The 26265-nt window shown below is 42.2% G+C and overlaps 1 protein-coding gene across 2 annotated transcripts; it reads right to left on the bottom strand.

Annotated features, from left to right (window-relative positions):
* Nucleotides 1–2033: 2033 nt before the first annotated feature.
* On the bottom strand, nt 2034–24527 carry brd1a (bromodomain containing 1a). Of its 2 annotated transcripts, none has more exons than XM_021563371.2 (14): nt 24070–24527; nt 22181–22746; nt 20128–20951; nt 18864–19029; nt 18423–18554; nt 18110–18238; nt 17105–17417; nt 16416–16706; nt 11212–11748; nt 10784–10922; nt 10306–10436; nt 9190–9299; nt 3549–3703; nt 2034–3314 (listed from the first exon to the last, which is right to left on the bottom strand). In XM_021563371.2, exons 2-14 carry the CDS (start codon nt 22727–22729, stop codon nt 3131–3133), a joined length of 3660 nt encoding a protein of 1219 aa, XP_021419046.2. In that variant the 5' UTR covers nt 22730–22746; nt 24070–24527; the 3' UTR covers nt 2034–3130. The 2 variants fall into 2 exon arrangements, with proteins under 2 accessions (XP_021419046.2, XP_021419045.2); XM_021563370.2 differs by having other exon boundaries at nt 10306–10439; nt 24070–24525.
* Nucleotides 24528–26265: the final 1738 nt, after the last annotated feature.

The raw sequence follows: 26265 nt of genomic DNA, 5'->3' as shown, positions 1-26265 counted from the left end.
AGGACGACTGATCCGTGTAAAGGAAAGAATGAATGGGGCCATGTATCGTGAGATTTTGAGTGAAAACCTCCTTCCATCAGCAAGGGCATTGAAGATGAAACGTGGCTGGGTCTTTCAGCATGACAATGATCCCAAACACACTGCCCGGGCAACGAAGGAGTGGCTTCGTAAGAAGCATTTCAAGGTCCTGGAGTGGTCAAGCCAGTCTCCAGATCACAACCCCATAGAAAATCTTTGGAGGGAGTTGAAAGTCTGTGTTGTCCAGCAACAGCCCCAAAACATCACTGCTCTAGAGGAGCTCTGCATGGAGGAATGGGCCAAAATACCAGCAACAGTGTGTGAAAACCTTGTGAAGACTTACAGAAAACGTTTGACCTCTGTCATTGCCAACAAAGGGTATATAACAAAGTATTGAGATACACTTTTGTTATTGACCAAATACTTATTTTCCACCATAATTTGCAAATAAATTCATTAAAAATCCTACAATGTGATTTTCTGGATTTTTTTTTCTCATTTTGTCTGTCATAGTTAAAGTGTACCTATGATGATTACAGGCCTCTCTCATCTTTTTAAGTGGGAGAACTTGCACACATATATACATACATACATATATATATATATTACATTACACACACAGTGGGGCAAAAAATTACATCCCAAAAATTATATACACACACACACACACACACACACAGCCTTCGGAAAGCATTCAGAACCCTTGACTTTCTTCACGTTACGCTACAGCCTTATTCTAAAATGGATTTTAAAAAGAATACAGGTTTTTATAAATGCTGAAAATGTATTACAAATAAAAAACATAAATAACTTATTTACATAAGTATTCAGACCTTTGCTATGAGACTTGAAATTGAGCTCAGGTGCATCCTGTTTCCATTGACCATCCTTGAGATGTTTCTACAAATTGATTGCTTGTCCACCTTTGGACATGATTTGGAAAGGCACACACCTGTCTATATAAGGTCTCACAGTTGACAGTGCATGTCAGAGCAAAAACCAAGCCACGAGGTGGAAGGGACTGTCCGTAGAGCTCCGAGACAGGATTGTGTTGAGGCCCAGATCTGGGTACCAAAAAATGTCTGCAGCATTGAAGGTCCCCAAGAACACAGTGGCCTCCATCATTCTTAAATGGAATAAGTTTGGAACCACCAAGAATTCCTAGAGCTGGTCACCCAGCCAAACTGAGCAAAAAAGGGCGAGAAGGGCCTTGGTCAGGGAGGTGACCAAGAAGCCGGTGGTCACTCTGACAGAGCTCTAGAGTTCCTCTGTGGAGATCGGAGAACCTTCCAGAAGGACAACCATCTCTGCAGCACTCTACCAATCAGGCATTTTTGGTAGTGTGACCAGATGGAAGCCAATCCTCAGTAAAAGGCACATGACAGCCCGCTAGGAGTTTGCCAAAAGGCACCTAAAGACTCTCAGACCATGTGAAACAAGATTCTCTGGTCTGATAAAACCAGGATTTAACTATTTGGCCTGAATGAAGTGTCACATCTGGAGGAAACCTGGCACCATCCCTACAGTGAAGCAAGGTGGTAGCAGCATTATGCTGTGGGATGTTTTTCAGTGGTAGGGCCTGGAAGACTAGTCAGGATCGAGGCAAAAATGAACAGAGCAGAACAGAGAGATAGATCCTTGATGAAAATCTGCTCCAGAGCGCTCAGGACCTCAGACTGGAGTGAAGGTTCACATTCCAACAGGACAACGACCCTAAGCACACAGCCAAGACAACACAGTAGTGGCTTTGGGAGAAGTCTCTGATTGTAATTGAGTGGCCCAGCCAGTGCCCGGACTTGTACCCGATCTAACAACTCCGGAGAGACCTGAAAATAGCTGTGTAGCAACACTCCCCATCCAACCTGACAGAGCTGGAGAGGATCTGCAGAGAACGGGAGAAACTCCCCAAATACAGGTGTGACAGATTTGTAGTGTCATACCCAAGAAGACTCGAGGCTAAAATCGCTGCCAAAGGTGCTTTACCAAAGTACTGAGTAAAGGGTCTGAATACTTAGTAAAATGTGATATCAGTTTTTATTTTTTTATAAATTAGCAAACATTTCTAAAAACCTGTTTTTGCCTTGTCATTATGGGTTATTGTGTGTAGATGAGGTGGGAAAAAACAATTTAATACAGTTTAGAATAAGGCTGTAACCTCACAAAAAGTCAAGGGGTCTGAATACTTTCCGAAGGCACTCAATCATATAAATATGTACGAACAAAATATACTAAAACTATCGTTAAAAAAAATATTACAAAATAACTAATGCCAAAGGGAAGCTTATATTTAGAAACTTCAATAACTTAAAGAAAATACAAAAACTGTAAAAGGAAAAAAAGGAAGAAAAAAAAAACACTTTACACTGCTAAGGATTTTTACACTCGTCTTATTTTCACAGAACTTGGAAATACCACACCGTGGTGCTTACATAATTCACCAAAAAGTATAAATACTAGTAAGAAAAGCCATTGTACAGTACCAATTTCTTTCAATCTACACAATAAGTTAGTGTGTCAGACAAATATTGCAGTTATTTACAGTTAACTTTAAAACATAGTAGGTAGTTTTGGGTGGAAATAAATGGCATAAGGTAAGATGAGTGAGGTGAGGAAGAAGCAGCCCATCTTGGCAGTGGCATGGTCATAGGGAATAGAGGAGGATCATGGCAGCAGTCTTGCAGCACAGTCATGGGGTCATGTTCCTTATGGAACACAACGGGAAACATATCAAAACTGTTTTGAAAGAAAACGGAAATGAGCGTTTCTTTTTGGGCAAGTCCATTAAACCCACCCTGTTTCAATTAGTTTTCAATTAGAACACGACCTTGGAGAAAGGTTGATAGGAGGGGAACTCGGGCACATTCATTAAAGCAGCAGCCGTCAGACCAGCGGGCGGGGGCTGACGAGGAAGGAGGCACCATATCAAGCCAAGAGGGTAGCCAGGCACCTGGTAAACACAGTCAGCATAGAACTCTGGAAAGACTGACGAAGAGGAGAAGGAGAGTATGCCAGACTCCGGTACAGGACAAGGCCATGAGCAGTAATTCAGGGGGTTGGGTGTCTGTGTGTAATGGAGAGTGTGTGTGTGTGTGTGTGTGTGTGTTTGTGTGTGTTAGTCCACGTCACTCATGTCGCTGACAGGTTCATCCTGAACGATGCTAAGATGGTTCATGGCACGTTTGAAGGCCGTCTGAACAGCCTTACGGATGCTGGACGTTCTGCCCTCCATCATCTTGATCTTGTCGATGGTCTTGTCAATCCCCAGTGGGACCATCTTAGACTTAGGAAGCCATTGCCTGAGAAGAGTGAAATCAAATTCACAGTCACATTTCTTCTGATACAAATCTGCAAAAATGTAAAACTTCTAATACAAATTTGAGTTCTCTGTGTTGTCTGTTGGTTGTGTATTTGCAGCATGTATTGAAATAACACTTAATATTGCAAATGTGGATTATAAAATGGTGTATCCATGCATGTTACGATAAAAAAAAAAGTCCCTTTCATAGCATTTAATATTGGAGAAGTCTCACCAGCTGCGTTTGTTGTCAAAGAAAAGAACGAGGAAGAGTTTTTCTTCGTTCTTGTACTGCATCCGTTCTCCGACCCGGAGGACGTCAAGGGGGGGCATGGGGATAGACACCCCGTTGTGCTGGCACCCCACCCGGGGCATGTGGGGGTCGACGATCTAACGTGGTAGAAGAGGTGTACCAGGGTTACTAGGGAGTGGTGTCTGGAGTGTTATGACACAGTATACTTGCATACACACAGACATGCATTGCACACACATGCGCAAACACACATGCTCAAATACATAGCTGGTGCTTGTGATGAATAGGTGCATCCACTAAGGTAAAATCAGACCTGTTTGACAATGGCGCCATCTAGAGGACTTGAAAGATATGGACCTAGGTTTTACTCTACCATGAAAGGCAAAACATTGTAGGATGTGTGGGTGTGTTACCTTACAAACATCTAGAGTGTGTGAACATCCCTCACTCACAATTTGAACAGGGCCTAAAATTAACACCCACCAAATGCGGGTCGATTTTGGCATTGGCGGGTCTGAATTTCTAATTCACCAGCCACATTGGTCAAAAAGATATGCATTGGCACATGCGCGAGTAGTGATTTATAGCATTGGACATTTACATTGCTTTGTTCACAAATTAGGTTGTTTTTTCAATGTTTGAGTTTGCTTCCAGTGCAAGCGAAGAAGAGACAGTCAGCCTCAACTAGTCAGATTCTCACAGGCACACTAGAATCGATTCCTCGACTCCTTGCCCATCGACTCCCGTTGCAGACTCCCATTTAGCGGAATCGACTCCACGACTCCTAAGATTCAGTATTTTTTAAGGGAGGAAACTAGGTTGCCGTAGACTACTTCCGAGAACACAAACTCTTGCATCTATCACAGCAAAGAAAGAGTGAGCTAACGAGGGAGGGTGAGAGAGGGGATGGGCATAGTCAGGTATAGGTAGACATGTCGGCCACCAGGCATAGTCAGAACCATGCATCGGTAATCAAAAGATGTACAGGCTATCAGTGGCGACCCGTCATTCAGGGCACGTTTTGCATGTTATTCTGGCATTTATATCAGTTTGCAAACAATGAAAAAAAGTGTATATATTATACACACACAAACGTCAACTATTTTTCGCTTTCTTGAGTAATGCAACTCCAAAATACATTGGCCATAAAAATTACACAGCAAGTTGGAAATCTCAAATTCAACAATGAGTGGTTTGGAAGGAATCAGTGACTAACTGCAAGCATTGCAAAGCAATAACTAGCCTGCTATTAAGTGGAACGGATGTGTGGTCCAAGTCTGGGTTTAAGGGTCTCTTTCCAAGCTTAAAAAGGATAAGCATTCAACATTCGCCATGTTGTCAATCCAACATGACTTCTACCATAAATCCAGAGAATGCCAGACTTTGACAAAATTTGCCAACAAGAAAGACCGCCTTCCTTTTCAAGTGAGCACAGCACAAGGTGAGTCCAAAAATGTATTGTATGCTGCTGCATAAATAATGTAATACGCCAGTGAGATATGTATACTGTAGCTAAGAAAGTAATACTAAGTGTATGTTGTGTAGTAAGCTGTTAGTAGCTCATGTTCCTCACCCTGATAATTTGGCCCCTTTCCCCCCCTCATAATTTAGGCTACTGTTCTTACTTGGTGGTGCAGGTGTAGCCTATAGCCTGTTTTAGCTAAATGTCATCAAATATTGTAAGAGCTTTCATTGTCTGCTTGTATGCCCACTTTATTTATCCTATGGTTCTGACTTGGTGTACAGGGAGAATTCTGTCGCTGTACATTTCAAAAGTGCTGAACAAATAGTTATATTGACTACGTCCTACCTCGCTCATTAAATATCCGCTCATCATCCCCCTATGCCATAGTTTGAACATCTCAATTGTCAGCAGAAACCACATTTGTTCAAGCAAGTAAGCCATATCAGCTCAGTTGTTTTTCTTTCAGGCAGTAAATGAGGCTGAATGGACAGTTCCACTGCAGACAAGGATCCTCTGATACACCTGGCATACAAGTGGTAAGGTGTTTGGACTCAGCTATTGAGACAGCTTAATGTAGGCCCTAACAGTATGTGGGCACCGTTTGTCACCATTATAGTCCAAGTAATGTATAGTTTAGTGTTGTAGCTTTGCTGGCATGCATCTAAAACATTTTTGGGAGTTTGCCCCACCAACATTTACAAGATAAAAATCGCCACTGATCGCAATGCTGTGTCTTGCAATTTCTTGGCTTGCAATGTCTCGCACAAATTCACTAGTAGGGGCTATAAAGGAGTAGACTGAGCTAAACAGACCGAAGAAACACACTTGCATTTTTCATAGCAAAGAGAAAGACCAGGCGAGCCAGCGAGGGAGAGAGAGGATCGAGGCAGGCAGACAACCCGTGCGCATAGGCTAAATTTTGGTAATCTGTATCTCGCAATGTCTTGTGAATTTATGAGGCATTGCTAGACCAAAAAGTACATTAAAGCATATATTAGGCTATCAATGGCTAAGCTATTCTTCATAGTACCAGTGAATTGAAGTTAAACATCGCCAAATGCATCAGTTTAATTAGGCCTAAATGTGCCATAAAAGTTATTGTGCCTATAGCGTATTTAATTAAATCCTGGCTGGCTCTTGATGTCCAAAGTCAGGGCTCTTCAACACTGTTCTTGGAGAGTTTCGCACCAACACCAGTTGTAACTAACCTGATTCAGCTTATCAACCAGCTAATTATTGAATCAGATGCGATAGATTAGGGTTGGAGTGAACACCTATAGGATACTACCTCGCCAGGAATAGGGTTGGAGAACCCTGTCCTTGGCAATAGATTGCAAAGCAGGGCATCCCCACTAAACTTGTTGGAAATGGCAAGTTCACTTTCTCATCCATAAAATGCATCTCAAGTGCAAATACGGTTCAGCAGCTTAAATCGAAGGGATGGGGGACATTGTTATTAGGAAGGACACTTACCATGGATCGCTAAAATAATGACTATGATCACACTTAATACATTTCAATATTATGAGGACACCTACAGTGCCTTCAGAAAGTATTCATACCCATTGACTTATTCCATATTGTGTTACAGCCTGAATTCAAAATGGATTAAATAGATTTTTCCTCACCCATCAACACCCCATAATGATAAAGTGAAAACGATTTTTTTTAGAAATGTTTGCAAATGAAATACATCAATCTCATTAACATAAGTATTCGCACCCCTTAGTCAATACTTTGTAGAAGCACCTTTGACAGTGATTACAGAGTCTTTGTAGGTAAGTTCGAAAGAATTTACTACACCTGGATTGCACAACATTTGGCCATTATTATTTATATATAAAAATTATTTATTTAAGCTCTGTCAAATTTGGTTGTTGATCATTGCTAGTCAACCATTTTTCAGGTCTTTCCATAGATTTTCAAGTAGATTTAAGTCAAAACTGTAACTCGGCCAATTCGGAACATTCATTGTTTTCTTGATAAGCAGCTCCTGTGTAGATTTGGCCTTGTGTTTTGGGACAATAACCTAAAACACAAGGTCATCTCCCAGTGTCTGGTGGAAAGCAGACAATCAGGTTTTCCTCTAGGATTTTACCTGTGCTTAGCTACATTCCATTTATTTTTATCTTGAAAAACTACCCAGTCCTTAATGATTACAAGCATAACACGATGCAGTCACCACTATGCTTGAAAATATGGAGTGGTACTCAGTAATGTGTTGTATTGAATTTGGCCCAAACATAACACTTTGTATTCAAGTGTTCTGTTTGTGTTTAATATTGTGTTTAATAAAAAGTGTATTTATTTTCCACATTTGTTGCAGTATTACTTTAGTGCCTTGTTGCAAACAGGACGCATGTTTAGGAATATTTTTATTCTGTACAGGCTTCCTTCTTTTCACTGTGAATTAAATCAATATTGTGGAGTAACTACAACATTGAACCATCCTCCGTTTTGTCCTATCACAGCCACTGTTTTAAAAAGTCACCATTGGCCTCATGTTGAAATCGCTGAGCGGTTTCCTTTCTCTTCGGCAACTGAGTTAGGAAGGACGCCTGTATCTTTGTGCTTGGTGAAATGATTCAGTACACTTTGGATAGTGTATCAATACACCCAGTCACTACAAAGGGATATTCAATGCAATGTCAGCTTTTTATTTTATTTGTACCCACCTACCAGTAAGTACTCTTCTTTGCAAGACATTGGAAAAACCTCCCTGGTCTTTGTGGTTGAATCTGTGTTTAGAATTCGCTGCACGGCCTTACAGATAATTGTATGTTTGGGGTACAGAAATTAACATGATTTTTTAAAATAAATACCTAAAAACACTCCATTCAACTTATGTGACTTGTTCAGCATTTTTTTTACTCCTGAACCTATTTAGGCTCGAATACTTATTGACTCAAGACATTTCAGCTTTTCATTCGTAAAAAAAATAATATATATTTTTTTTAAACAACATTATTCCACTTGGACATTATGGGGTATTGTGTGTAGGCCAGTGACCAACAAATCTCAATTTAACCCATTTTAAATTCAGGCTGAAACACAACAAAATGTGGAAAAGGTCAACGGGTGTGAATAGATTCTGAAGGCACTGTATACATTTGGCAGCCAAAAATGAGTTCAGTGTAGCCTATTATAGTCTAGACATGACGATGAAATATCTTCATGCCTAGAATAAAAACCTCCAGGCTTCCGTCAGGAGTCAATTAAATCAGAAAAAATAAAGAACTTACAGTGGGCAGTTTGGAATAACCCTGTGTAAATCGCCTTCTGGAATAACACACATGCTTGGATAATAATTACATAACCAACACTCTGGTAATACCCGTCTGAATAGCACTATAAACATGGCAAAGAATGGCCTTATCAGCGTAGGATGAGCAGCATCATCACATGGGATGCGTTAAGGCTGCGCACAGCAGAACGATCACTGAAATATTCTAGTTCGTACACATCACCTTCTATATACAAACAAAATAGGACTTTTACCGGCTAAGTTAATGAACAAATGGGCAGCATTCCTAGTAGGACGCTGCAATAATGAGGTGGTGTGTACGTCTGTTTCAGTTCCTTTTGGGAGTCTAACAGTTCGTGCCTATATTATGACGACATTGTGACATTTTTTGTTCATTTTGGACTTCGGCAAGGTTTTTTTTACGGCTATTTCGAGCACACAAACATTTTTCATGAGGCAAGCCGAATTCGGTAGCCGAAGTCTAGTTTTTCAAGCAACGGTCTTTTAAGGAAGTATGTGAGCACACTCGTTCGGTTCGCCTAGCATGCTGATGACTTACGCCACATGTGACGACTTGAGTGGCTCCATTACCATGGTAAGCTTAAAGGGGCAGCTGAACACTTGTCTCATCTGTGATATTTTGGTTAAAAGACTTCAGGTCACAAAATATTAAATTGAGCAATATACCACATTACTTCTTATTAGTAATAGATTCCTTGATTTAGAAACATTACTAAGCATGCGTATCCATTTAGATGTGTTTTTTTGTTGTAATTAAAGCACCCCAAAAATATTTTAACTCCTAAAAAATCTGAGTGGCTGGTGGACAAAAAAGTTAGTTGTAGACCCTGGTTGCAAGCACAGAAGTAAGAATGAGATAGCCAGGTGTCATACATATGCTCACTGTCACTCACCAAGGCAGGATAGGAAGGGTATCCGCTACATTTTGCCCAAACTAGCTTTAGAGGTTCCAGAACAACTGTTGCAGCACTAGCAGGCATCCAAATATTGCTGTTGCCAACTTCTATGGATGCAGGAATAACAACAATCAAGTTAGGAGGGGTTCACTGTAAATAGAGCAAAACACTTCCAGAGCCATGCTAATAGTGACAGCATCAACACACAGGTTAAATGCATCACAACTCACTGAAAAATGTGATATTACAAAGAGAATACAATTTGTGGACTGTAAATCATGAATATAATTGCTTTAAGTTATGTTTACATAAATCTACTCCACTGACTGCATCGTAGCATACTACTGAGGAAAACTCTGGGTTCTGGTTATATCCTAATGCTAGAGCCAAAGAGTTTTGGGGCACGTTTTGAGGTACTGTGCTTTTACCGGTATTTACAGCATTGCCCACTAGTGTTGCTGGAGGTAGGAAATCCTAGGAAATGTTCTGTAATTGACATAAGCTGTCTCCAATCAATCAATTCTCTGTTTGTGCGTGTGTGTTTGTTTGTTTGGCAGGAGGGATTGCTTAAGCCAGGGGAGGAGTAGCTCTGCAAATCTTAAAATCGCACAAAACCTATTATTTTGCAGAGAATACTATTTGTAGAGCAGGGATTCTACACCTCTATTTTGCTCAAGCTGATCCTCTCCAACAGACTTGGAAGTTGTAGCTAAAAAATGGTCAATTAGGGGCAGTAAAAGGGGAGAGTCAATTAAACCAACCATGGAAGTATATTGTTGACAATTTGGGGTGTTGTCCAGACCGGGACTCGAACCTGGATCCAGCGACTGTCAATGGCTTCCCATGGCTTAGGCGATCCCCCCCACCAAACAAGACATTGATTGATTGGAGACAGTTTGTATCAATTAAATAACATTTCCTAGGATGATCTACATGCAGCAACCCATGCGGATCATGCTGGAAATACCAGTAAAGGAACAGTACCTCAAAAGCTGCCCCTATAGCAATAAATCTACTCCACTGACTCCCAGCCAGACCTCATCTGATACAATACACACTACTCTCCGCAGTCTCCACTTTACTGTACGATGAACATCAAGACAGAAAACTTACCGGCGGCAATCCTAGCAGCTCTGGCAAAGTTCCCGGTTTCTATACAGGCAATGAGGTCGTTCTTATCATCCACAGTGTTTCTTCGGACCAGGGCCGGTTTGCCTTTACCACATGCTGGAAGACTGAGGGTGCTGCTGAAATCAGGAAAAGACATCCACACTGTATGTGAGTCAGACTGCCATATACATGAAACACTATAGAGAAATTACCAGACTACATAGTTGAACTACCAAGTACCACCAACCATGTTCAGCAGTGAAAAGTGCACCACCTAGTCTGTTGTTATGAGATGTCTTTAACTACACAAGTCAGTTAGAACAAATTCTTATTTACAATGACTGCCTACGTTTGATTGAGCCTGCCTGTGTTTCCACAGTTGGGACTATTCTAGTGGTTCCATTGAGCCAAGCGGGCTCAATCAAGCTCAGTTTAAATTCTATTTGAACGCAGGTCTGTTGAGGCATATGCATGTACCTACCTAGTGCTGCCCAGCAGACTACCACTAGATGAGATGCTAGACTCAGAGGCACACCGTCTCCTGGTTTCTAGAGGCCTGCTGGCACTTAGCTCCTTCTCTTCATCAATTACCTCCTCCATCGCAAAACCATTAGACAGGCCTGAGGCGAGTAACACAGAGCAGTACAGTAATCAGTATACTATACATAAACCAACTATAGCATAGACCTACAACATTATGACCTTTTAATCATAAAGAGTCTCAGAGTAGGGATGCTATTCTTAGATCAGTTTAACATTTTAGATTATAATTAATAAGATTACATGGACGAGGGGAACCTAATCTCTTATTTCACAAGTCTGAAGATAATTTTCTACTTCATGCTCGATTTAAGAGTCCCATTAAGATAAGTACTTTATTTTCTGACAAGTGAGAAGAACCCTATTTACCTGTGTTAATGTGTTTGACAGGGGACTCGTCCTCCCTGTCTCCACCCCCCTCGCCGTACACCCCACGTGGACTGTGGCTCCTCTTCCTAGTCCTTGGGTGGAGGAGGGTCTCCAGCCTGGGGATCATTACCGACAGGAAGGTCTTGGTGCCCAGCTGAGGGCACCCTGTCTGGGCCTCATCGCCTCCTCTCCCCCCCTGGTTCTTCCCAGGGCTAGAGGTCTTGGACTTCCTGAAGAGCACGGCAGTGCGGCGGTTGACAGTCGTCCCCGAGGGTTGGGCCAGGGTGGAGGTGGCAACCACACTCACGTCCCCCTTTGAAAGAAGCAGGGGGTTCTGGGAGTCGGAGTGGCCATTGAGAAGGGTAGTGGTGGAGGAAGCGTTGTTGGGTTTCTCTCGGTCAAATTTGACCTGTCCGTGGGTCTTGCTGTCCGGGGTGTGGATGGGTTTGAGGGTAGGGGGTTCTAAGTTACTCTCGAAGTGCATGAGAGGAGTTAGGGAGTCAGAGGGTTCCAATTTGGGAGGTAATGATTTGTCCCCTGTTGAAGAATACAGTTATAAAATACATAGAAAGCATAACATTATATAGATCACAATGTAATATGAAAAGAGGGAACTGCACATTAATAAAAACACCAGAACCATTCCTAAAGCACATCATCCTCAGGGTGAAGACTTATTACAAGAATTCAATACAAATCATCTTGCCTTCTACAACTTCTTATGGCTGCAGGGGCACTATTGAGTAGCTTGGATGAAAGGTGCCCAGAGTAAACGGCCTGCTCCTCAGTCTCAGTTGCTAATATATGCATAGTTTTATTAGTATTGGATAGAAAACACTCTGAAGTTTCTAAAACTGTTTGAATGATGTCTGTGAGTATAACAGAACTCATATGGCAGGCAAAAACCTGAGAAGAAATCCTAACAGGAAGTGAGAAATCTGAGGTTTCAAATCAGGCCCAATTGAATTCACATTGGGATATGAATGAAGTTGCACTTCCTATGGCTTCCACTAGATGTCAACCGTCTTTAGAAACTTGAATGAGGATTCTACTGTGTTGTGGGACTGAATAAGAGCTGAATGAGTCAGCTTCCTGGCAGAGAGCCATTTCCTGGTCACGCGCATTCCAAATGATATCGACTCCTCCTCGAGACACAAAGGAATTCTCCTGTTGGAACTTTATTGAAGATTTATGATAAAAACATCCCAATGATTGATTCTGTACTTAGTTCAAAATATTTATTTGACCTGTAATATAACTTTTTGAAAGTTTTTGTCCGAAGAAATGCACGAGCGTTTGGATATGTATACCAAACGCGCGAACAAAAGTAGCTAATTGGACATAAATAACAGACATTATCGAACAAATCAAGCATTTATTGTGGACCTGGGATTCCTGGGAGTGCATTCTGATGAAGATCATCAAAGGTAAGCGAATATTTCTCATGTAATTTCTGGTTTCTGTTGACTCCAACATGGCGGCTAATTGTATTATATTTCTGAGCGCCGTCTCAGATTATTGCATGGTATGCTTTTTCCGTAAAGTTTTGAAATCTGACACAGCGGTTGCATTAAGGAGAGATATATCTATAATTACATGTGTATTACTTGATTTATCATCTACATTTATGATGAGTATTTCTGTTGAATCGATGTGGCTATACAAAATCACTGGATGTTTTTGGAACTAGTGAACTAGCGCCAATGTAAACTCAGATTTTTTTATATGAACTTTGTCAAACAAAACATACATGTATTATGTAACATGAAGTCCAATGAGTGTCATCTGATGAGGACCATCAAAGGTTAGTGATTCCTTTTATCTCTATTTGTGCTTTTTGTGACTCCTCTCTTTGGCTGGAAAAATGGCTGTGTTTTTCTGTGAGTTGGTGGTGACCTAACAATCGTTTGTGGTGCTTTCGCTGTAAAGCATATTTGAAAATCAGACACTGGTGGGATTAACAACAAGATTACCTTTAAAACAGTATAAGATACATGTATGTTTGAGGAATTTTAATTATGAGATTTCTGTTGTTTTGAATTTGGCGCCCTGCACTTTCACTGGCTGTTGTCATATCATCCCGTTAGCGGGATTGCAGCCATAAGAAGATAATGCATAGCTAAATAACCAATTATATTTAAAATATATTTAAAATCACATCACGCAAAGTATTCTGCTTTCTAGAAGGAAATCTAATAGTTACTGAGTTAGTCTAGGTTTACTGTGAATCAATTCAGGCTCCTAGCATATCAACTCCACTGTACCATGACCATGTAAAAGAGAAAGCCATGCTAACATGCAGATACAGTGGCAAGAAAAAGTATGTGAACCCTTTAGAAATAACTGGATTTCTGCATAAATTGGTCATAAAATTTGATCTGATTTTCATCCAAGTCACAACAGACAAACCATGTGCTTAAACTAATAACACACAAATTATTGTAGTTTTACTATATTGAATACATAATTTAAACATTCACAGTGTAGGTTGTAAAAAGTATGTGAACCCCTAGGCTAATGACTTCTCCATTAGCTAATTGGCATCAGCAGTCCGCTAACCTGGAGTCCAATCAATGAGACGAGATTGGAGATGTTGGTTAGAGCTGCCTTGCCCTATTTAAAAAAAAATGTAGTTTGCTATTCACAAGAAGCATTACCTGATGTGAACCATGCCTTGAACAAGAGCGATCTCAGAAGACCTAAGATTAAGATTTGTTGACTTGCATAAAGCTGGAAAGGGTTACAAAGTATCTCTAAAAGCCTTGATGTTCATCAGTCCACAGAAAGACAAATTGTCTATAAATGGAGAAAGTTCACCACTGTTGCTATTCTCCCTAGGAGTGGCCGTCCTGCAAAGATGACTGCAAGAGGACAGCGCAGAATGCTCAATGAGGTTAAAAAGAATCCTATAGTGTCAGTTAAAGACTTACAGAAATCTCTGGAACATCTCTGTTGATGAGTCTACAATACGTAAAACACTAAACAAGAATGGTGTTCATGGGAGGACACCACGGAAGAAGCCACTGCTGTCCAAAAAAAAAAACATTGCTGCACATCTGAAGTTTGCAAAAGTGCACCTGGATGTTCCACAGCACTACTGGCAAAATATTCTGAGTTGTTTGGAAAGCACACACAACACTGTGTGGAGAAAAAAAAAAGGCACAGCACACCAAGATCAAAACTTCATCCCAACTTAAGTATGTTGGAGGGAGTATCATAGTTTGTGGCTGCTTTCCTGCCTCAGCAAGCTGTCCAGGCCAATCTTCGCCAGAAAAATTAATTCCCAAGTTTATCAAGACATTTTGCAGGAGAATGTTAGACTATCTGCCAATTTAAGCGCAACAGAAGTTGGGTGATGCAACGGGACAACTCAAAACAGAAGTAAATCAACAACCGAATGGCTTCCACAGAAGAAAATACAAGTCCTGAAATCAACCCGATTGAGATGCTGTGGAATGACACCAGACATCCCAAGAATATTGCTGAAGTGAAACAGTTTTGTAAAGAGGAATGGTCCAAAATTCCTCCTGACCATTGTGCAGGTCTGATCCGCAACTACAGAAAACATTTGGTTGACGTTATTGCTGACAAAGGACGGTCAAACAGTTATTAAATCCAAAAGGTTCACATTTTTTCCACCCTGCACTGTGAATGTTTACGCAGTGTGTTCAATAAAAGACATAAATGTATAATTGCTTGTGTGTTATTAGTTTAAGCAGACTGTGTTTGTCTATTGTAGTGACCCAGATGAAGATCAGCATCCCACTTCAGCAGGCACACTCATCAACCAGGCAAAGGGATGTCCTCGAACCCAGCACGACTACGTGGTAGCAGGTTAACATGACTAAGCACACTATATGGTATGGTGGGTTAGAGGTTACAGTTCATTCCTGATCTAGCTTGAGTTTATATCTAGTTTCCGCCAATAAAACAAAGGACTGAGAAGCACATGACATCCTGAGACCAGGTCACTGGGGATATCTGAGTGCTTGGCCAATGTCAGGTCCTCCCTCTCCCATCCTGACACTGAAAACCTCATACATGCATTAATCTCCACCAGTCTTGACTACTGCAACTCACTACTCTCCGGCATCAACTCACATCACCCGTGAACTCAACTGTCTCTCAACGAATGAATTACAAGATCCTCCTTCTGACCTACAAAGCCCTTCACCACCCTGCCCCCCCTTACCTCTCAGACTTTCTCCACTACCAAACTATACACGCAATCCGTTCCACCACAGCTGGCCACCTTGCCATTCCAGTTCAAAACTCCAGCTTCCAAGATAACGCCTTCTCTCCTAAAGGCACACCCCCTCCTTTATGGGCAAATATTATATAATAAACCATTATGTCAAAGTAAACTTGGAGTCACGCGATGTTATGCTACGTCGTACTACCACCACGACATGGAAAAGCATAGGTAGATGTTGGATGTTGATGAGCTTGATGCAAAATTCCAACAAATAGAGGGTTTTATTTGAATGCTGGTGACATGATCGATGCACGCCAAAACCAGATTGCGATTTATATGGAAAACTTGCGCAACCGTTTTAGTGACAAAACCGTCAGCCGATTTTAAAATGCGATGGAAACACATTGAACTGTAGATTTCTATTTGGTAGATGAAAAGTGCAGATTTTCTTTATACAGATTTTAGAATGTTTGCATGACAATCTGTCACAAATTGGATGGAAACCTAGCTACTGACATCCTGAAGAGAGCGCTATCCTGCCAGGAGCCATAGTTATCACAACAGAGTCTCCAAGTAATCCAGAACAGTGCTGCCAGGGTCCTGATCAGGACCAAGAAGTCAGACCAAATCACACCAATCCTGGCCCAAGTTCACTGGCTACCGGGCAACTACAGGATCAACTTCAAATTCCTCATTATTATATTTAAAGCCTTGAATGGATTAAGCCCCATTCAAGGCTTCAAGGCATGGGAGCAGAAGGCTCCCATGCCCCTCTATGGAATGCTCTCCCTGACCATCTGAGAGCCACTTCATCAATTAGAACTTTTAAAAAATGTGCCTTATTTAAAAATGGGCCTAATTGTGTATATAACGTAAAATAAAAAAATCCTCCGTAGCGCTTTGACATAACTATGTAATGAAAAGCGCTATACAAATTAAAATGTACTATTATAATAATAACATATTGGGTTCCCCAATGCAGATAAAGTAACAACTTGAAAAAACCCACCCTCATTATCAGGACTCTGTCCATTGGTCTTCACACACTCTGCCTCCCCAGCTTTACTCCTTTCTGGCTGGGAGGAAGAAGAATGCGAATGGGAGTGGTGGGACGCCCTCCTCAGGCCGAAGCTCATCTCGCTGCGCACGTCGTTGATGGTCTTCTTGAGCAGCTTGAGGCGTTTGGAGCGTGACGGGCTGGACTTCATGGAGAATGTCAGGTCCAGTTTCTCCAGCAGCTCTTTCAGCTGCTCCTCCAGAGGCATGTGCTGCCGGTTGGCTGGGACCAATAACTGGTCCACTGGGAAAGGACACCAAGATAACACTGTCATTGGGAGACATTTGCTTGATGTTAACTTAAACACAGGCCTAGGTAAGTCGAATTATATTGAGGATCCAGATCAAGCAAACGGCTAGACAAAAATTCTCAAGAGCATCTCAATTGAAAGTGCTTCTTAGACCAGGAATATGCTTTATTAATTTGGATCTTTGCAAACACTGCAGTCTGTTCCAGTATTCTATATTGACTGATTTATACATTTTATATATACATATATATGTATGTATGTATGTATGTATGTATGTATGTATGTATGTATGTATGTATGTATGTATGTATGTATATATATATATATATATATATATATATATATATATAAATAAATAAATAAAAACTCTTTGACTCGCTAGGCCTTTTACCGTCCTCCCAGGAAAATGGTGGAGGCGCTTCGATCTTGGGCGGTTCGGGCAGGTGCATCCCGCTGTCCTTCTCGAAGCCGATTCGTTCCACATCCCTCCGCGTCTTCCTGATCAAAGCCCCACCTTGGTCTCGGAGACGGGCGGCCGCCCGGTGGAAGAAGGTATCCTTGCAGTTGTACTTCATGCAGTTGAAGATGATGAGATTGAAGTCAGACTCAAAGTCATCCAGGTTGCTGTAGGCCTGGTCATCAATGCGTTTCCTCATAGTGGAGAAATCCATGGGGTTCTTGATGTGGTCAAGGTAGTCAGGCACCTACAGGTATAATGATAGACAGAGATACAAAAACATCTGATAGTCAGCACCTACAGGGCATTGAGATGTAAATGTAAAATCCAGTCTGATATTTTTTTGGAAATACTTTAAGATGTTTTTTATTTTTTAAATCAGCCCAAATGAGATGGGCTCTGACCCATGCTAGGAGGAGTAAATAATTGAGATGTAAATCTACTATAGTAAACAAAATAAGGTCATTCAAGTTAAAATATATATTTTTTAATTAATTAAAAACGTGAAAGGGCATAAGCAGCATGTCAACTCTAGTCTGGCTGACACCAGACTCCTGACTTCAAAGAATGTTTGATGTTAGGGTTAATGAAGTTGATAATGATGGGGGCCGTGCTTTTACTGCTTGGTTCTGTGTCTTTATGCCTCAAACACCCACATGTGCAGCCCCAGAGCAGCGCCCCCTTACATTAAACCACTGGATTTATAAATCCAAACAACAAGAGGTTTAAACTCACCGGGGGGGTGAGAGAACCAATAAAAGCTTGATCAATTTCTGGACGAATCTTACATTATCAAACGGACTCCTGTCCAGACCAGTGGCTCTCCCTCGCTGTGTACCACGCGAATCATGTCAGCAAGAATACCTCAACTCTCCAACATCTCAGGCTGTATGTAGATGTCATAGTAAGTGCTGCTCTCCTATGGTAAGTAAGCCTTACCTCTTTGATGTCGACAGGCTGGGCAAAGATCAAGGACTGGTCTCTCTCTTGTAGCTGTTCCAACACAGACCTGAGCAGGATACTGAAGGGAGTCAGCTGGACCTCTAACAGGCTCTGCTGCAGCTTCATCTGAGGACACACAGGGGACCGTTAGCATCATTATATACTGTATATGGCTGCTGAACCATGGAGGGGGAGAGAGAGGGGGAGGCGCTGCAGCTCCAATTTATACTATACTACTAATTGTCTTATAGTTGGCTTGTGAGCTATATTTATGTATTGTTGGCTTGACAGCTACAGTTATCTAACCTACCTCTTCTCTCTTGAGTTTTTCCCTCTTGCGTATGAGCTCCAGCAATAGCCTGGCTCTCTCCAGGTCATGTCTTAGACAATGCCACTCCTTGAGCTGCTCCTTCAGAGCCCGGCTCTCCTCCTCACTCTCCTTCTGTGGTTGGAATCACACAAATCAGGACTTATAAAACATTGCAGACATATACAGTTAAAAAATAATATCACCAACATTAGGGTTAGAAAACAGTGGAATTGTAATCATGCAAGGAGAATAGTGGAGCTCTCATTTATACAATCATATGCCTCTGGGCAGTTTTGGCCTGTTCTCTTTGACACTGCTATGGTAATAAGGAGAGGGGTATCTTATAATGATAGGAGTGTGAGAGGGAATTGAGTGTACCAGCCAGGGGATGAGAATTGTGTCAGAAACAGGGGGACAAGAGTGCTCGACCGTCTAACTGACCGGCTGTGCAGCATGGGTCTTCTGATGGGACTGTTGGCTGGACTGTAGTCGTCTGATGAGGGGTACTCCGTTCCTCGCCTGTCTCTTTAGAGTCCAGTAGTTTAGAGCCAGCTCCACAAACACCTTCTTTTTCTGCATAGACACCCGGTTGAGGATGGTGTTTAACCTGGGAACAGATGGAGAAGATATTAACGATTTTAAAAAGAATTGCTTATTGAAGTAATGTCTATGTCTGAAATTGAATGACATGTTTTTTCACTTTAAGTCCTGACCTCTTTGTCTATACAGTGCCATGAACATGGCCTGAAACTAACTTTTTGGTCCACCAGCCACTGTGGCATAGATTTAAAAATCTACCAGCCCCTCAGATTTTTTCTTATCAGACAAATATAGATTGTTTTTTACATAATTACACAAAAAGCAATGAGCATGCTTTGTAATGTTTCTAAAATCATACATTTCTTACTAGTAAGAGGTGATGTGGTATATTGCTCAGTGTTATTTCATTATTTGTGACCTGAGTCTTTTAACCAAAATATCGCAGATGAGACAAAAATGTTAATCTATCCCTTTAAGGGTGGTAGGTTACCATGGCAACAAGAACACCATTTGAGTTCAGTGTGCCTGTGAGAGAATCTGACTAGTAGCTGATGCGTCTTTGCTAGCAGTTGAAACAAACTCAAACATTGAAAAACTTAACTTAACTTGTGAACAAGGTGGGGAGGAAGATTATATAAGATACTGTTTGAAGAGGTAGGGCTTCAGATGTTTTCAGGAAGATGGGCAGGGACTCTGTCCAGATAAGTTGCAGGGGTTTGATGGCACAAGCGGGGAGCCCTGCCAACCGCGAGTTTGCCCCCTGTCTGATTCTCTATTTTTGCAATTTTTTTTTACACTGAATTATCAGATCTTCAACCAAAACCTAATATTAATATCAACAGCACGCATTTGGTTGCAGTCATTGCAGCTAAAGGTGGCACAACCCGTTGAGTGGAAGAAGGCAATACATTTTTCAAACAGGGACATTGGGTATTGCATAATTTTGTTAATTAAATAAATGAAATAATTATCAACATTTTGTCATTTCATATTAGGTTTTGGTTAAATCTAATAGCATTCACTGTAAAAAAAAAAATGACAGAAAATAAGAATGGGGCAAATACTTTTCACGTCACTGTATGTTGTGTATTGTCACATTTACTGATACGTCTGATCATCTGCAAATTATGAAAATGATGCTTAGATGAATGGTGAGTGAATCTACCTTTGGGGAGGAAAGCTAGGCACGGCCACGGGTGGGACCTCTTCCTCTGGCTCCACCTTCTTGCTCTTCCTCTTCCTGCCTTTCGTCAGTGCATTGGCGCCCCTCATCTTCTCCCCTTTCAGAGGGGAACACAATCCATTTTGGGGTTTGGCGTCCTCGTAGATGGTGAGAGGTCGTCTGACCGAGCTGTTGGGGGTGTGAGCCCCACAGTAAGCAGTCTTCTTCACCGAAAACGTTGGTTCGCCGGTCTCTGTAAACTCCTTGATTGGTTCCATCTTCATAAAGAGTCCTGCTTTCTGAGCACAGCTGACATGGAAGGCTGTATAGCAGTTAGCCTTGTGACACTGGATACAGGCCCCCACCCCCTTCTCCTTACAGAGGTAGCAGGTGAGCTTCCAGCGAGCGGACGGTATGTTGCTGACTCCGTCGATGGGCTCGATGAAGACTGTGTTGGAAAACCCTACCTCCGGCACCCACAGGGCGCACACCACATGACCCCAGCGGTCATCGTCAGTCTTTTTCACTGCTCCGCCTTTGTTAGGACACAGTATGCAGCCTGCAGGCTGGGTGGGCGACTGGAGGCAGTGCCGGCATAGCCACTGTCCCTCTGGGATGTAAGGGACACCGTAACACTCTTGGTGCACGGCCAGGTTACACATGTCACAGAAGAGGATGACGTTGCTGTCCTGGCCGTCTCCGTCCATGCAGATGCAGCAGACAGCGTCCTCGTCTATGGTCAGCTTGTCCTGGCCCTGGCTCACCTTCTCCATCTGTGTCTCTTTCTCAAAGCGGTCCACCAGGAACTCAAACACGTTGTGGGACACCTGGTGGTTGGAGGGAGAACAGTAAACATTTACACATGTATTGTAGTTTTAATGACTACTGTTGTGTTGTATTCTTGTCTTAGCCTGTGATCCATTTGTTTTTGTTTCTTTGGGGGGAGGGGGGAGCTAGCCTGAGTGTCAGTGTTTCTACTCTCGTCTAGTTGGCAAAAGAGTAAAAAACAGACTGAAATCAAATCCAAGTTTATTAGTGGCGTACACAGTTTAGCAGATGTTAAAGTGGCTGCAGTGAAACACTTATGCTACTAGCTCCTAACAATGCAGTACAATGTCAAAGTCCACAAATAATCAAAAATGAATGAATAAATAAAAAAATAAGAAATCAAGAAATACCAGAATTAGTCCAATTAACCCTAATACCACTAACAGTAATCCAAATGCAATCTATGCTTATACACACCAGATGAAATGTACACAAGATAGCATTCTTAGTATATGTACAGCGGTAGCTATACACTGAGTGTAAAAACATCAGGAACATATTTTCTAATATTGAGTTGCACCCCCTTTTGCCCTCAGAACAGCCTCAATTCATTGAGGAATGGACTCCACAAGGTGTAGAAAGCGTTCCACAGGGATGCTGGCCTATGTTGACTCCAATGCTTCCCACCGTTGTGTTAAGTTGGCTGGATGTCCTTTGGGTAGTGGACTATTGGTGATACACACAGGAAACTGTTGATCGTGAAACATCCAGCAGCGTTGCAGTTCTTGTCACACAAACCAGTGCGCCTGGAACCTACTACCATAACCAGTTCAAAAGCACTTGATTATTTTGTCTTGCCCATTCACCCTCAATGGCACACATACATACACAATCAAGGCTTAAAAAAATCCTTATTTAACCTGTCTCCTCCCCTTAATCTACACTGATTGAAGTGGATTTAACAAGTGACATCAATAAGGGATCATAGCATTCACCTGGTCAGTCTCATGGAAAGAGCAGGTGTTCCTAATGTTTTGTGCACTGAGTATCAGAGTGAGATATGTCAAGAATCCAGTATAAAAATAAATATGCAGTGTGTAAAGAGTAACTAAAATGCAATGTACAGCAGTAGAATATAATAATATGCTGTCGAGAATACAGTATTTAAATACACAGTACAAAACCCCATGGAAAAAAATGATTGACTGGCACCCAGGCTACAGGAGAGAAGCCTCACCATGAAGTTCTGTAATTATGAAAAGGCGTCATTTAAAAAGACAAGGCCTACCTGACTGACGCCCTCACTCCTCCTCTTGTCGTTAACTACTTCCAGCCAGGCGTAGTCCTCCTCATCCATATCATACTCCACCTCCTCATCCAACTCCTCTGACGTCTTCTCCACATACTTATAGTACACCGGGGGCCTCCTGGGGACCGCTGGTAGGTTATACTCCACCGTCCGGACCTTGGCCTCTGGAAGTGTCTGTACTGGTGCTGCTGCAGCTCCACGTGTTGTGTGGTTCTGTGCGACCGCAGCTGCACTTCTCTTCTCCTGGTTGTTTTTTAACCGGACGGAGCGCATTGGCGTCTGCTGAGGCTTCTCCGTGTTCTCCTTGTTGCTGGTGCACTCCATAATCTCCTGAGCCGTAGGGTCATCATCCGAGATCACGTCCAGCTTGTCGTAGATGCTGATCCGGTGCATCCGGCCATCAATCTCCATGTCCACCATGCGCTGGGCCTGGGCATAGGTCAGAGTCTGTTTGTTGGGGGACGGCTGGATGGGGGAGGGCGGCCGCTGGGGCTCAGGGACCCTGTGGTGCCGAGCCTTCTTCCTCATCCTCGACACCTGAACAGCTGCAAGGAGAAGAGAAGCAGGTACATAGAGGAGTCTATACCACAACACAATAAATTAAACAAGCATGTGGATGACAACAGAAGCAGACATAGATTACCATCACAATACATTAAGTTTAAAAAAAATTAACAAATAGTTGATTTTTGACTGGTTTTACCTAAGGGTGTGGTAACGGAGACAAACACCAGGACAATGTAAACAAGCATCAATTGGTGAAGGTATTTGAATAGATAGCTGGAAGCTGGCCTATTTGTTGATCGACAATGTGCGATATCAGTTTGAGGATTTCAATTTCCATAGCATTGTTGAATTTGTTTACATTAGAAACTATAATGTATACTCCTGAGTGGAAATGGGGACTCGGTGAGTAGAGCATCTGCTAAGACATATGAATAAGAAAGTGTGTCACTAAAAAGCGTGAGGGACAAGGGGATAGTAGTGATATGGGGGGGGGGGGGGGGCAAAAGAATGGCTTGTGCTCAAAAGAAACTCAGGTTTCCCATGCCAGCAAAAGTATGAGATAACTGCTAATGTTATCACCACAGCTGCAGTGCAGGCATCTGATGACAAGATAAGAGTTCAATTAAAAGTTTGAACAAGAAAAATCTCTGCATGGGTTTGTATGGAGAATGTGGTCCGTTTTGGAGTGGATGGATAGATGTAGAAAAACTGTCTGGTTATTCTTAAGAATCATTCAAGATTTGAGACTGCAAGATTCCACAGTAAATCATACTGAGCCTAAACATTACAACACAACAGACACATGAAATGTTTTGGGTTGCTAGAGACAATCTAAAACGTCTAATAAAAAACGTTTGCTATGCCAGAGAAGACAACTTGTTCACACAGCCTGCGTAAAGTAAGGGGGGTGTTAACTTTAGCCTTTTAAAATTGTGCTAACTTTGTTGCGCCTAGGAGTGGCAGGCAACTGAGCCCCCCCCCCCCCCCCCCCCCCCCCCCCCCACCATGATAAATTGCACCATTTAATTTAACAGCCTTCCGAGGATGTCATGGTTCTTTCTAGCAAACTAGCAGCTGGCCGAAGAGAGAGAACAGCGACACAAACGAAGAGCGAAAAAAAGATGAAGCCAGTGTGGGCTAGTAGCTAACAATAACATTACTGTAGCTACTAATGCTAGTTACAGTTAGCTAACAACCTAACGTTAGCAAATGGCGTCAAACAAAACAGGGCAACGGAGCCCTTTAAACGTGTATTGCGCTTCCTACAACACATGCAGCATTAATCAGTTACTGGCCGACTATGCTCTATATAATCCATGATAAAATGCATCGGAAAAATAACACAAAAAAAAAACACATACCTTAGAACTAGAAACAGCTTTGCTGGTTGTAGATAGTAGCTTGTCAACAGCCTTTGAAAGCAATGGCGATGTGGCCTGCTCAGTGGCTGTAATTCCGTACACAATGTTCTCATCCAGCGGGAGATGCTTAGGCTTTTTCAGTAATAAAGAAGAAGAATGCAGTTGGGAGCCCTCTGGGTCTTGTTAAATACTAAACTGGGTTCTAATCATGAGCATAAAAGCATTTTCTCAAGGATCTGAATTGGCTTCTTCCCTATAGCCTGGAACCATTTCGAGGCTGCAACTGCAAGCTCGAGCTCTCCCCCCACAACAATGCAGTGCACGAGCGTTGTCCCACCCGCTACGCACGACGCAACGACGTACACTATAGGTCATGTTGTAGCGTAGATACACAGATTATACACACAGATAGAACAATGAGCCCGATATTTCATCGGATGTAAACTGTGACGCATCCGGTTGGAGTTTAACACTACCAAATATGGTGATGAGAGGAAGCCCAGTGGCCGGCAGTGGGAGAAGATGGAGCGACATTCTGCAAATTTGCTCATCGATGAAACATTTGATCTCCATACAGTTGTCTGTTTCCAAGAATCTGTAACAAACATAGTAGACTGCGCTTTGTAGACTTCCGCCTTTGCAAAATGTACAAAGAATTGCATTGTTTATACTCGCGCACTTCAGAATAGGCGTTCCCTAATGGAAATATGCAAATAAATGCTAGAACGAGCCAATAGGATTTCACTAGCTTGTACTTGGTTCTGCCCAACTCCTTGCTTGTTCTGCCCACTATGAGTAATTTGCTCCCTTTGGCAACGACAGGCTCTGGACGATCTTTGGTTAGTTATAAAAATCTTTGTTATCCATGTCAGAAAAGATGGTCGTCACCAGTTACTGCATTCTCAAAGTCAGAAGGCCCGAATAGTCGACCAATCAAATGGAGTGTGATCGGTCATCTGATTGGTCGATTAGGCGGGCCTTCTGACTTTGTGGCTATGGTAACTAGTGGATCAGAAAATTCAGCGAGACACTTGGCCCCTCATTTTTTTCTGATCGGGGCCACTCTGGTCTATTTATTGCCCCCGCCCCGTGGAGGGGGTGTCCCAAAGCAAGTTTGTATTTTAACATATTGAGATACTCGGTCTCTCTGCTTTACACTGGAAGTCGCAACTCAAACATCTATTTGGTATTTGCAGTGCGTGCTGCCCAAATTGCTAGCCCTTCCGACTTAAAAAAAAGCTAATGATCCTCTGTGGCTAAATCGTGCTTTATGGTGTAATAGCCTATTTTTTAAATTATTTTATTTATTTATCTGTAGCCGATGTGAAATTGCTAGCTAGTTAGCGGTGGTGCGTGGTTCCCCTTGCTCTGCAAGGGCCGCGGCTTTTGTGGAGCGATGGGTAACGATGCTTCGAGGGTGACTGTTGACGTGTGCAGAGTGTCCCTGGTTTGCGCCCAGGTCGGGGCAAGGGGACGGACGTAAAGTCTTTACTATTACATTGGTGCCGTGACCCGGATCACTGGTTGCTGTGGAAAGAGGAGGAGGTCAAAAGGGGGGTGAGTGTGGCCGATGTGAAATTGCTAGCTAGTTAGCGGTGGTGCGCGCTAGTGGCGTTTCAATTGGTGACGTCACTTGCTCTGAGACCTTGAAGTAGTGGTTCCCCTTGCTCTGCAAGGGCCACAGCTTCTGTGGAGCGATGGGTAACGATGCTTCGAGGGTGACTGTTGACGTGTGCAGAGCGTCCCTGGTTTGCGCCCAGGTTGGGGCGAGGAGACGGACATAAAGTCTATACTGTTACATCTCTATAGACTGGAGTAAGCTAATAAGACTAGACCTGTATAATTTTGGCAATTTAATATAATTTACTTCAGGGAAGCCTTATGCCTTTTAATGTGGCAGAAACACAACCAGTCATAATGTTTTCATCTAATTGTTAAACAATCACTTAACTAAGGTGTTTGTGAAAATTTGGTCACTGTGTACAGCCACACCTGTTTTGAGACCCACATTTTAAAAAATGATTACAAATAAAAAATAATATATATACACAATACCGTTTAAAAGTTTGGGGTCACATTGAAATCTCCCTGTTTTTGAAAGAAAAGCACATTTTTTGACCACTAAAATAACATTAAATTGATCAGAGATACAGTGTAAACATTGTTAATGTTGTAAATGACTATTGTAGCTGGAAA

The sequence above is a fragment of the Oncorhynchus mykiss genome, chromosome 15 (assembly GCF_013265735.2).
Source record: "Oncorhynchus mykiss isolate Arlee chromosome 15, USDA_OmykA_1.1, whole genome shotgun sequence".
NCBI lineage: Eukaryota > Metazoa > Chordata > Actinopteri > Salmoniformes > Salmonidae > Oncorhynchus > Oncorhynchus mykiss.
Note: the sequence above shows the minus strand (reverse complement) of the source record. Positions and strands in the feature narration are given on the sequence as shown.